At 44.1% G+C, this 13240-nt stretch overlaps 1 protein-coding gene across 4 annotated transcripts in view; it reads right to left on the bottom strand.

The window, feature by feature from the left end:
- Window positions 1-13240, bottom strand: part of LOC143423976 (neurotrimin) — a 173032-nt gene that overhangs the window by 41001 nt on the left and 118791 nt on the right. For all 4 annotated transcript variants that reach the window (XM_076895704.1, XM_076895730.1, XM_076895712.1 and 1 more), the window contains exon 2: window positions 4503-4595. In XM_076895704.1, coding sequence (XP_076751819.1) covers window positions 4503-4595 — 93 coding nt within the window. The remainder of the gene's footprint in view (window positions 1-4502; window positions 4596-13240) is intronic.

The raw sequence follows: 13240 nt of genomic DNA, 5'->3' as shown, positions 1-13240 counted from the left end.
TCTCTGTTCTTAGGGAGCGAAATTGGTCATATCGCAGGATTCCTGGTGCGACGATGCGGTTGATTAGTCGGTGTTGCTTCGCGGCAGGGGAAATGTGGAAGCAGAAAGGACGGGAAAAAATGTTCCCCTTGCCGCGAGCAGGCGGAGGAGCGAAGGAAATACGGTAAGAATAATAGAGCGGAGAGAGGAACGCGGCCAACCACGGGCTTCTCCTGGGGAAAGGAGCAGGAAATCGGGAAAAGGTGAATCTGCCATCCCCGTTGAAGTGTGATTGACGACGTTGCTTGGCGAAAGCTGCGGATCCCGCCTCGATTTCGTAACGATTACTGACGGCTCCGAGACATTTTGAAATGGGTCGAGTGATATTTGAAGGCTCTCGATTGCCGTGCTATATCGGAAATATAAAAGAGAGAATTGTGTCGCTCGCAGACGTGCTAGATTCTAATGAAACTTTTCTTCCAGACAGAAAATGCAATTCGCACACGTTAGAATCGTGGTATCAATTCTACGATTTTTTTTTTTACAATCACTCCGCGAGTTAAACAGGGTTGAGTGACATAATCAATCTGCTAAATTGACGAGCGAAAGAAAGATCGAGAAAGTCATTGTACTTGAGAGAGATACGGGAAGACTATTGTGTCTCGCATTGTAAGGGACAAAGGAGTATCCAGGTAATTGCTGCGTCTGGAAAACAGCAACAATACCGCTGATATTGTAGAAAAACGCGGAAGAATGGGAGCAGAACTTCATTCGACTTCCATGACGCGGATGATATACTTTTTCGTACGGAGTCGAGGTATCGTCGGTATAGGCGACTGCGACGAGAATGTTTACGACGGGATATTGAAATGAACCGTCGCCTTTCATATTTTATCGAATATATCGTGACATAACGCCCCGAATTTTTATACGGTTGCGCAAACTCCGCCGATACCGGAACGGTTTGTAACGGAAACGGGCGTGCGACTGATATTTTAAATAAATTCCGGGTTACGATCAAAGTCGCGGATTCATGGCGAGCTGGTTATTTTCAATTCTCTCATTTCGATAAACGGATCGACGTGTTCTTATTATAACGAAGGTGTATTGTTCGAACGAGCAATGGCAGGGCCGCTCGCCTAAGCAGATAAACCGAAGGGAAGCCCGAAGCTTCCCCTCCGCCGATGGGAACGAAGATCTGTGACGTGGATTACATTCAAACAATTCGATCAACGACAGAATAGTCGCCACTGTGTGCAACTGTAGTCGCCACGGTGAAATCAGTGGCGCGGTATCTCGTGACATAGATGAGGGACCCTCTTTCGATCCGACATTTCCACCGATACAGCTAACGCGAGTCGAGGCGAATACAGTCGCAACCATCGAACGATATACTGCTTACGATAGAGATTATCTGGTGCATTGCAGCTGCTATAAAAATTTTATATACGACGGGCAAGCGAAGGAGATGAAAAAAGATTCGCAGCGTGCCGTTCGGAGGCGCGCGTTTAAATCCACCGCGCACGTTTCATTGCTGACCGACATCGTAACGGTGGACGACAACTGTATCCACTAAAACGGGACCGCAATTTTGATTAACGTGTATAAACGAGCCCTTTGGCGCAGTCCGATTGTGTGGGCTCTAACGCGAATGAGTGACGGTGATCGCTGTTCAATGAGAACCGGCTCTATCTAGTGTCATCTAGACCCGTTTAGATAGAGACACTTCCTATTGGACGGGCGCCATTTGTAGAACGTATCTCTATTGTACGGTACGCAGCAATGTGTCCACAAGCGTCTGAGCATCCACGGATGACATAACATTCAAACAGCGCTCGATCCTCTCCGCGTGTGCCTCTGTCTCGAGAAGTTTGAACGTTCACAGCCATTCGAGCTTTAACCAACGCTCGCAAGCTTGTCAGCGTCGAGTGAGACCGTCGCGTCGTCTCTTCTGAGGATCGCAACTCTTCTCTTTTTTCTACACCTCGCGATCTCGTGATTTAGTCACTTCCAAAGTCTATCACTATAATTTTTCTATTTCTAACACCCGACACTACATAACTATCTTCATCACCGTTTACACTTGCTCTATCACCAATTCCATCGTGGACAAATAAGTTTCTGATCAATTCAGGATCAAACTCACTTTCATTTGAGGCAATCTTATTGCTGCTTTCCACTTTTATAAGGCCTTGGAACTTGAAAACGAGCGATGCAAAACTTCGCGACACGTGTGCTTGCTACGATCGTCGAGACTGTACTAACGCTAGACACGCAGTATTCAGGACTACAGTCGTAGAGAAATTTTATCTTAATCCCCATTTGACGTCACAATGTCACTTTCCAATCGAAAATATAAACAGCCTAAGGGACCTATTCTCGAACCAATGCTTCGTTTCTATCAACTGGAGATAACGAAATCCAGCATAAACAAGGACTGTCGTCTCTCGAGTTGCCACGCGAAACATCGTGGCTAGTGAGAGTCGCAGTTCGAGCGCAAAAGGTTAAATACGCGCTATAATGAGAATTGTAAATGCGTGCGAACTGGCAGCGATGATTATTTTACGATCGCAGCTCGTACAGATGAAACGAGGAGGAATTATGTGCGTAAATGAAAATTTTTAACCGGCCATGCGAGTTATAGGCTCGTATTTAACTGCGATAAATTGCGAGCCATATTACGGGGTATCAGGATTTCGCACGTTCGTTTCTCGTTCAGATTTTCCGTTCCACGTAATTCCACCAAGGAAAATACTCTACTATAAATTTGACTTTGATGATTGCAATTAAATTATTCTAGAAGACACTAAGCGAATCGTTCGATTTCTTTCAAATTTTTAATGAAGATCCAAGTGTTTTCCAATGAATCATAAATACTCTTATTGGTCGACATTTCAATCGGAAGGTGATTCAATCGAATTTTATCGAGTGTCCATATTTAAAATCGAAATATAGTAGGAAATACGATATTACCAATTACGGGGGTGGTTTTATAAAAAGTTCGATTGGCAAGCAACAGGTACCTCCAAAACCATCAATGGTAATTGCTAAATTAACGTTATTATTTGTCGTTTCGGTTGCGTGATACGTTCAATTACCACTCGCAACAGTACAACGTTAAGTTCGCTTCTTCGTTTTTTTTTACGGAATTACGAGCGGTACGAGCGTCGAGAGATAAATGAAGCGAACTTTTTCGTTGAACCACAGAATTCTAACAACGCTCTAACGACTGCAGCCTCGTTAATAATTGTCTCACGGCTGATTTCCTTCATTCAAATTCCACTCGTTAAAGTCTCCGACTGGGACGCTAACCGGCGCTTCCACCGCGGTTGTAACTCGTCGTCCAATTAGAAACAGCAGCTTCGAAAACTGTTGCGAGGGTAATTTGGTATCGAGGAAGGACAAGATCGCGTTACAGAGGACGCCAGGGAAGTTATTTTACAATCGAGCCACCGTGAAACAGTCCATTTCACTGGACTGGCTCGTGTAGCAGCGCGGTCGTTAACGCAGTACGAAAACACGGCCGTTTTCTACTTTATTTCGGCATTTAACGGGACCAACAGCAACAACAATAACGTTACCGATCCCGTGGACGTTCACCGCACTCTGAGCGTCTGATTTTCGACATTCGCGCGGAGAACGGTGAAAAGAGGGAAACAGAGGGAGAGAACGCGAACACCATCACGCTAATCCCTCGAGATTTCGCGGCTCTCACTACTGATTTCAAGCTGGATTATGGCCAGTGTCGAATGATCGTTCGCTGCTTCTGTTCTGCGGAGAGAACTGCGCTTCCTATCTTCCAATACATGATTTTCATTCCATAACTGAGTAAGGATTGGTTTTTCTAAAGGACCGCCAAGATGCTCCTTCGACAGGCTTTGAAAGAGAAATTTTAAGTGGGAATTTCGAACGTCCAGAAAGAATTGGTAGTTACAAGACGGTAGTTTCGTTCCATCGTTCTGCTTAACTCTTTGTAAAAAAACGGTAGAACCTTTAGAACGGCCAGGAGGGAGATTAAAGTTTCTATTTGCTTTCTCATTCACCGACAGACTTGGTAGAACGACGCATAAAATTTCTCTCGCAGTTGTTGGCAGCTATTAAAACTTTAAATTTCTTTTTACACTGTTTCATATGGCCGATGCTAAAGAGGCTGTACACGTTTCTTAATAATGCAAGGCCTTTCTATCATTCGAATTCAATGGGTTCATCGAATCACTGGTACAATTATCGAATTCATAATCTCGAAGCGTACAACCTCCTCGATTATTTAGATAAATTACTAGACTAATACAATTTGTTACGCTTGAATTACCCTCCTTCCAATTAGTTTTAAACCAATCGGACGGTCCATCGAACGGTTTAATTAAATGAAAAATTCCAACGGATAAAAATCACCAATGCACTTGTACCAACGAACGTTAATTATCTTTAATTATTGAAATCAGCTCGATCTCGCAAGTTACTCCTTTCAGCCTTCGCTGGTAAATAATAGCGGGTAAGGTACATGTAAAACAATAACTCACTGTTCTTGTAATTTTCCGATACCGATGCATACTGAGTACCGTGATGGTGACCCGAGATCTGCCCCAATATTTCCAGATTCCTCGATTGCCGTCCTGAAAAAAGGCACAATGGAACAGGAGCATTAACGACCGGGCCATGATTAATCATAACGGTAAATTAGGTGCTCCCCAGGATAAAGGGATGCTCCCGACGGCTCTACGGTTTTTTCTCGTTTTTCTTCTATCCAAGCCGAAGATTCCCAGCCGAAATTCTCCGCAGACAATTTAAATGAATCCTTATCTCGATCAAGTGTTCCTAATGAAGCGGACTGATATTTTTGATGAGAATCTTCGAGCACCTCAAAGCACTTTTTCGCAAGTACGACCGAATGCCTTTTCAGAATATTCCCCAGGCAAATAAACAACGACGATCGGTTAAGTCCGTGGTTGATTAAAATCGCTTATTAAAATGTGCCACGTTGCGAGCATATTCACAATTACTGTCGACCAACGAAACCTTTGGTATTAGTTATCGATTAATAATAGCGATATTGTTCGTGTGTGCACGTGTCAAAGAATAATCGTAACGAAAGTGTCTCGCGAAGAACGTGCAATTGTTAAGAACGAAGCAGAACGCGACCCTGCTGCCTGGTCCTGTTGCAGGATATTGGAGGCGTTAAAATGACAATTTAAAGTCGGAAATCGCGACAACCCACGGGCGAAAGTTTAACGATATTTCGCAAGAACAAATGTATACGGCAATTCCGGTAACTTAGATGGATTGTACCTCTTTTTTCTCCCAGAAACTAGGAAGAATCGTAGATGGGGCTATCGCACGGTGCAATAACAACTATATAACTTCTTACGATGTCATTTTTTCCGCAGTTGCGCTAGCGACGTGCAAGTGAACTTGCTCGAATTTATCCTCCGGGTTTAATATCTTTTATTCGTTCGCATTGAATTAATCGGGTTGACTGATTCCTTTCGCGATCGCCAGTCGTTCGAATAAAGGGTGTTTCGCGACTACTTTCGCGATTGTGACGTTGATGCATTACAGGTGTCGCGTTCCAAGATTCGCTAGACTGTTACGTCACTGTCATTACATCACGCAAAGTTACATATGTAAGCTGTTATCTTCCGTTTTTAATAACAACGGATAAAGACTGCTCGACACGTAAACAGATTTCCTAGTTCTGCGAGGTTGAATCGCTCCGTTTACCAGGTTTCGTTTGTCCGACGATTTTGATTGCATTCGAGGCGAACACGCGCAGCTGAAATTAAATTTCTCGTTTCGACGGAAACGCTAAGTGAAAAATAAGCGGATCACAGGGTTCATTAACGTTACGTCTTCCAGGAACCGAAGTAATCTGCTTTAAAATGTAATAACTGTCGTAACTTATTCATCCGGTTTTCCGTTCAACTAATTAAATATTCAATCGTTAATTCTGCTACCTGCGAGCGGTACAAAAGAAATTGTTCAAGGCTATCATGCTGATAGCCTGTATCAGTTTCAAACAAAAGGTATTTTGCTTTGTAAATATATTATTTAGATACAGAGTTGGATTTATAGAAGACTATTCATTCCTTTGGCTCTCGACAACTTTAAAAAGCTACCAGCAAAAGTCGTCCTCGATATTCCATCCGAGCGACTGAGCAAAGAGAAATTAGGGACGCACCACATGAAATACTTAATCTTCCATCGAGCAACTGGATCACGGCGGATTAACCAGTTTGAAACTGAAACAAGCGATTTTGAGTTGAAACTACCGATTTCTTGTACGTTCACCGTGTTTGGAAACACGTACCAGCCTCTCGTTACTTTATCACTTCTCGACGTGGTTCTTGCATGTTAAAACGTACGCGAGATGCAAGTACGACCGTACAATCTCCTCGCGGTGGCATAGAACTTGGGATATTGTAACGCTGACGGCGAGATTTTCATTCAAAATGCAATAAAGCGAGGACAAAAGAATTGCGCGTCAACTTTTCAGGAGTCGTCGTAAAGGGGAGGCTTCCCTCTGTTGCATCGTTTCAAAACGTATTACGGAAAGCATTCGAATTTGCATTATAAAATTCTTTGATTAAAGACCTAAGTTAAAGTCACATTCTGAGATGCGATGGTAGAGATTTCGTCCTTTAAAATGAGTCAGGTGGACTATCACTGAAATCGTGGTTTTCGATTCGATTATTCTGTCTATAAAATAGTCAAAATTCTTGTGTACGTGTATGTTGATTTTCATGACCATTTATTTCTTTGTTGGTCGTTCGATATTTCTAAATTCCAGCCAGATCGTAAATTGCATCGGTACAAGTAGGTTCCCTCCGACCAGCTATCGCGGAGCGTCATAATTTTAGGAGGGAACGCGAATCTTGAATAACTAAAAACGAAAGCAGGGAAAACAATGGACGCGGGGCCGAGCGCAATGTAAACTTTCAAGTAGCGAAGTTTCCTTTCCTCGAAATTTCAAATGATAAAGTTCATATTGCCCGGGAAGGCCGGACTTTAAAGAGCAATTCCTATTTTACGTAGCTGTATTTAAATCAATAAGGACAAGATTATAAGTCCCCGATGGAAAAACTTTCTCCATAATCATTTGCATTCAGGTGTCGGCAATTAGCTAACTTTACTGTACTGCGTTATCGTTCATCTCTGTCGAGGACGATCCATAATCCGGAGGCATTAAGGTGGAAGAAAGCCGCGCGTGAATTCCCTCCACGTATCGCGGCGATTTCTCGAGCCATCGTGTGCGTTTTCATTCCCCACGGAGCACGTAAAAATTTCCTAATTGTGAGAAACATTAATGCTCGCTCTTTTATATTTGTACATTAGAACGAGATCGGAATGAGAGTAGAATAGAACGGCGGAATATTGAACGGGGAGCGATAGAGATTTATAAGCTATTTCCTTGAATTTGTCTGTTCGAGTGCTATCGGTTTGCGTTTACATTTCCGCGAGGAAGTTAATACATTGCCAATACGTTTCACCTGTCATACTCGCGTATAACGGCACTCGTATGCGCGATTCGCAAAGTTCCGTTGCAAATTCCACACAATGGCCGCGTGACATGCCCGGGTATCCATGTTTTCGGATTGCGCCCTGCTCGGATTAGCCGTGCACACGGGCTTTGCAAACAGGGGCGAAAAGCGGAGAACTCTTCAATAAAATTTGAAAACAGTTGTTGGCTCTGGGAAAACGTTTTCGAACGTGACACTTCCGAAGGACCATTCGACGCGGAAAACTGTAACACGTTCTCCAATACTTTAAGAATAGGAAATCGATCCGTTAAAGGAGATGGCGTCACGAAAGAATAATAGTTGGGTCAATTAGAACCTATCGAGCGACGGGACAAGGATCGTCGAGATATGGACGCGAGATCGAATCCGCGAAAGTCCGTCCGCCATCGTTCTCGTAGATAATCAACAACCCCGCTCTTGGTGATAACCTAACGAACTCTCTAACGGCGTGCTTTTTCACGACGGCGGAATTCCACGCGGAGCGTGGCCAGCCATCCCGCGTCAAAGGCTCCATTGAAATTCGAGAAATTCGCGAAACGACGCGCGAAGAACGGCGAGCGAAACAATGACGTTCGCGTTCACCGCGGTGTAAACACGCCCGATGGCCGTATTTTTGAAGGCGCCTTTGTTGCTCTCCGCTTTCAAATTTCTCAGCCACGGCTGAACTTGGGTAACTGAATTCTATCGGTCCCACCGAGTCCGTGCTCCCGCGCGTACTCTTCACGCCATACCTTTAAGAAACCTTCTCCATTGTTGGAATTCGAGTGCGAACTATATTTCTTCCGTCCTCGTCCCACTTTCGTCGCCATCCCGTCTTCTTCTTTTCTGGCGTGCACCCGCTTTGGACCCAGCCAGGGGAGCTCCCTTGCCAAGGGAGCTTTTCCACCACGTACCATCACCCGTTCCAACGCGACGACGTTTATTTAGGACGTGGTCTCATCATGAAACGATAATATCACGGCTGGCTAGGCAACGATTAATGGAGCAATCTCGGCTGTGACTGATGTTATACGCAATCGGGAAACAGCTCCTGGCTTTTCATCGGCCCGAGATATGTACATCGCGCCCAGGATTGGCAGGCTTACGCGGACCGTCCAATCTATTCAGCACCGTGAAATTTACTTTACGGCTTATTACCCAGTGTTTAAAGTAAAATGTAACCACCACCCGTACCGTGCGACGTCGATCCCAACCTGTCACTCTTATTCGCCCGCCGGTGTACCGCTTCGTTTCGATGCTGATGCAAAGAAAACGACGTCCACCCGCGGCCGATGTTTTCACAAATGGAACGTGGTCAGATTTTCTCGCGGTAATTCGACCAGCGGCTGCTCCTGTTTTCTTTGAAAATCTCCAACGTACTCGTCCCTCTCGTTTACGGTTTAGTTATAAATTATTCGTAATCGTCGAATTCCCGCTGCCTCGTTGCATCTACAACGGCTGTGAACGTTGTTTGTACACCGTCAGAGCCAAGTACGGTAATTATAAATTCTATAAAGTTCTCCCGTCCTCGTTGAATCTGAAAACAGTTCTCTTCGCGACGAACACGATCAGTTGCCACGAGAATTTCACGAAATTCCTCCGTGTGAAATAAAAGAATATAGAAGCACATTTTTCGCCGTTGGTTTTATAAAGTTCTGAAAACAGCGAGCCGTTCGTCCAGCAAGTTTATTAAAAAGAAAAAAAGAACGAATATAATAACATAAGGGCAGCTGTCGACGACCATCGCGGCGTATATTTATTGTAAAACCATGAGTCACGCGGGACCGAAATCGATTTGTCTTTACTCGCGAATTCGTATCGAGAGGCGAACCTAGCTGGATCTATTTATCAACGAAATAGAACGGTGGAAGAGAGTGTTGTAAAAAAAAAAGGGAAAAAAAACAGGACGACGTTTGGAAGAGCGATGACGCAGTTGAAAGATTGACGTATCTCGTTAAACTGCTATTACACTTTTCTCGAACAAATTTTACCATAGGTTTCACCATAGTCTAGCATCAACTTCAGACATGGAAAACGTTTTACAGCCCTTGTTACTCCTTTTTTCAACGTTAATAACAACTAGCATAATTATTATAAAATATATCTGCCTAAAACTACACGATTTTGCATTAAAACATTTTGAAACGTGCCAATAATTTGGATTAAAATAAACAAAACTTTGAAGAACCATTGTTCCTATGTTTCGAACTATTTTTTAATGAATCTAGGCTTGTTGGAAGCGTAGAACCTTCCCCTGTGAAATGGTTTTTGTTTCACGTCGATATCTCTTCCGGTTCCCGAGATATCGTCGTGTAAAGAGGAAGGTAATTTTTAATAGTTTTCTATTGTCCTCCTTGTCACGCACTCGGAAGTCTCGCTCGCACACTCTTCACTGACCTATCCCAGACGGATCAGCTGATCGCTAGTCAATGACCCAGACAGCGTAACGGTACTTTACTATTTACTACGAATTCCTAGGAAAAGAAGTGGGTCACGGCGGCTCCAAGATGGCCGCCCGCCATTCATAACTCCGTGCGTTTAAAGAGGCCTTTAAACGCCTATATCTCAGGAACCGTTTGAGATATCGGAATGAAACAAAAAGCGTTATAATCGTGACACTATCTGCTGTCTCCTCAGCTGTTATTTGTGAAAAAAATCGCAACTCTTCTTGGTTTTTTGCACTAGAAATGTACAAAATTGCAGCCGATTGAAAAAAGCTTCCGAGAGCGCTCGATTATATTACAACGACGGTTCGTTTCACCCCATTTCGAACGTGAAATCCCTTCTAAAAGAGAGCAGGAGCCGGTGAGATAATTAGAATGGTTCTCGTAATTGCTGCAGGTGCTCCCATATTAATCTACGCGGCATTATCAGAATCGCGGAATGTTCAAGATAATTCCGCTGTATTGTTTATTCACTTTGTCTCGGCAGATGGTTCGCGACCACATGTAAATTCCCGGTGGATCGTGGGCGAGTAGCGTGCCGCGAACTGGTACGTGGAAGGCTGCGTCGTCTAATACAGCTTTATATACCCAGAGGAGTATTTCAGCCGAGATGCTTCGTTCCGGTCTGTCGCCACTTTTCCGATAGGCTCTTTAACCAATTCAAGCGACGCTGCCGTGGCAGGTTGGATAAAATTCACGGGGAATTAAAAAGGAGAAGGGGATGAAGTACGGAATTTATGGAAATCCCAGACAGATTCAACGTCCGCGCATTATGGCGGTAAACGACCCATTTAAGGGGCTGTTCTCGTTGTTCACGCCTTTCAAAAATAACCAGCGCTCGTGAATATTTTTCAACCATCGAAGATATCGATGGTACGTTCGATTGAATGATAGAAAGAGAGGAAATGAATTTGTGAAACCCACTTCGTGCGATGATTATTCAAAATCGAGCACGAGATCTACTTACGCGCTCTATTTATTAACCAGAGAAAATCGATGGACGTGTAATTTTTATAACTCATTTTTCACGTCGATCGTGGGATCTGTTCATGCTTGACGCAGATAAAGAGAAAAAAGTACGAGGCGATGTTATCCGCAACGAAACCACCGCCAGATTAGAGTATTTTTAAATATATTCAACGGTTCTACGAGAACTTTTCTTACTGTTATTCATCTTAAATATTAACTAACTATCGAAACGAAAATTCAGTGAAAATTAAAGACGGGATCGGGTGGTGAACAGATTTATGGAAAATCCCCTGTTTTTCTGGCCTTCCATACATTATCATGGGAAGTGACGTCTTTATTATCGAAAACCGTCAAGTCATCTAACCGTAAGTCCAAAGATGGAAAGAAGATGAAAGGAATATCGGAAAATCGATCTTTTATCTATCCTTGGAAGATGAAATGCTGTGGAACATTGCGTGGCCGATCTAAACCCGGTTTTCCGGTAGAAGTGAACAGGAAAGCACAATTATTCTGTCCCTTTGCTGTTGTACTTATTTAGAGAACCTTTTGCTCTTTCGTCTGATCGTGCTTACGAAGCAATAATTCTTGGATAGTCCCGTATAACAGATTAATACATATTCATGTATCCACTACTGTTGCATATCACGTTTGAAATACGAGTTGAACAGCTTGGAAAAATATAATTCGTTCACGATGGTATGCAAGTGATAATTGTACAGAGAATTAGCTGAAAATACCACGAAATTACGAGAACGATTCTACGCTGTTCTAAACTGTCTCATCTGCTTGGAACCGCCATCGTTAACGCTCTAGCATCCAATGACCAACAGTTACCGTTTCCCACCTCAGCTTTCCACTTCTTTTTTCCCACGAACCGAATAAAATATATATCAAAGTAACGGAGTTCCCGTTCCTTTTGCTCCAGGCCAAGCGTGCTGCTTGCCACCGGCAGCTAGGATAAGTTTCCAACTTTAGAATGAAGAGACACCCCCTTGTGGTGAGTTTAACACCCTTGTATCGAGGTTTCGTACACGTGCCGCGGGTGAAAGCCTCCCGCTGACGCTACTTATGTTTCTTACGGCGAAGTTTGCAGGGAACAACCGCTATATACGTGTAATGCGAAATCACCTTCCAAAGGCAGTTCCTTAGTTTTTTCGTAGATCCTTGCTTGTGGATAACCGGAATTTTAGCGACGCGTATTCTCATGACGCGAACTTCGAACGTACGTCAAATTTGGAGAACACTTTTAGCTACCTCTGCAACACGTTGCACGATTTATTCTCCATATACTGAAATCTATAATTTCGATGTATACTAACTCGATTTGCTCTGAAATTTCTTCAGATTAATGTAACACCAGCGAGAGCAAACGCGCGGCACCGTTCAACAGATTCTATCAGAGTCTCTCAAGGATACGAAGAATAATCGATTCCGTAACCGGGTAACTTTCTCGAGTCGCCTTGTTCCGGTCCATAGGAAACAGGAACGGAGCCGCAAAAAGGTTCGAGGGGCGAGTGGGTGTCGAATCAATAGCGGCGGGATGTAAATCGAACGCTCGATTCCGTGTTCGCTGACCGAGCAAACGCCCACAGTCGGGCGCGGTGAGATCTCGCAGGGAAAAACAAATCCACGGTTCCCATCGAGCGGCAGTCATTCGTCTGTGTTAAAAAGGGATTCGATGTCGATATCGGGGCATACATCACACACGTGATCGATGATACCGATTCGAGCAGATGGCTGCAGCCAGTTGTTTCATGCGCGGATTGAGAGAGGAACATTGTTTCGGCTTAAAGATAACGCTTTGTTTCCGCAGCGCGGCCCGGGAACAATGCACACAGGCGAAAATCGAATAACGCGCGTAAAGCTTCAGATAAGCGGCTGGAAAAAGCCCCGGCTCAAGCAGCTTTCATATTTCACCGAGGCCGCGCGGGGGCCGCCGTCGTATTTTCCATTCTATCCTGTTCTCACCCTTTTAATTACTGATAGAACGGCCGAGCGTGCGTCGCCGTGGACATCGATCGCGGGAACATTTAATGGAATCGCGTATATCGCGGTCGAAAAGATTAAAAGTCGCGCGATCCCCGTGCCTCCCGGTTTAAAATATAGATGGAAATTTCACGCGGAATGGAAACTGGCAAGCAATTACCAGGAAGCAACGCGGCTCCCGAAAGGCGCCACGAAAACTTTCCACGCTCCCGTCGTGACTTACCAGCGGGAACAATGTTCGATTGGCGTGCGACTGCCGATTTCTTTTCGATTTAAACAGTCACGTTTGCTCCCGTAATGAGCGACTCGGTTAGTTCTGGATGGTAATTGGGAAATGATTTGGTATAATTGCACATTGGTCGGTGC

This window comes from Xylocopa sonorina, chromosome 1 (assembly GCF_050948175.1).
Source record: "Xylocopa sonorina isolate GNS202 chromosome 1, iyXylSono1_principal, whole genome shotgun sequence".
NCBI lineage: Eukaryota > Metazoa > Arthropoda > Insecta > Hymenoptera > Apidae > Xylocopa > Xylocopa sonorina.
This window is presented reverse-complemented; position numbering and strand designations above follow the sequence as displayed.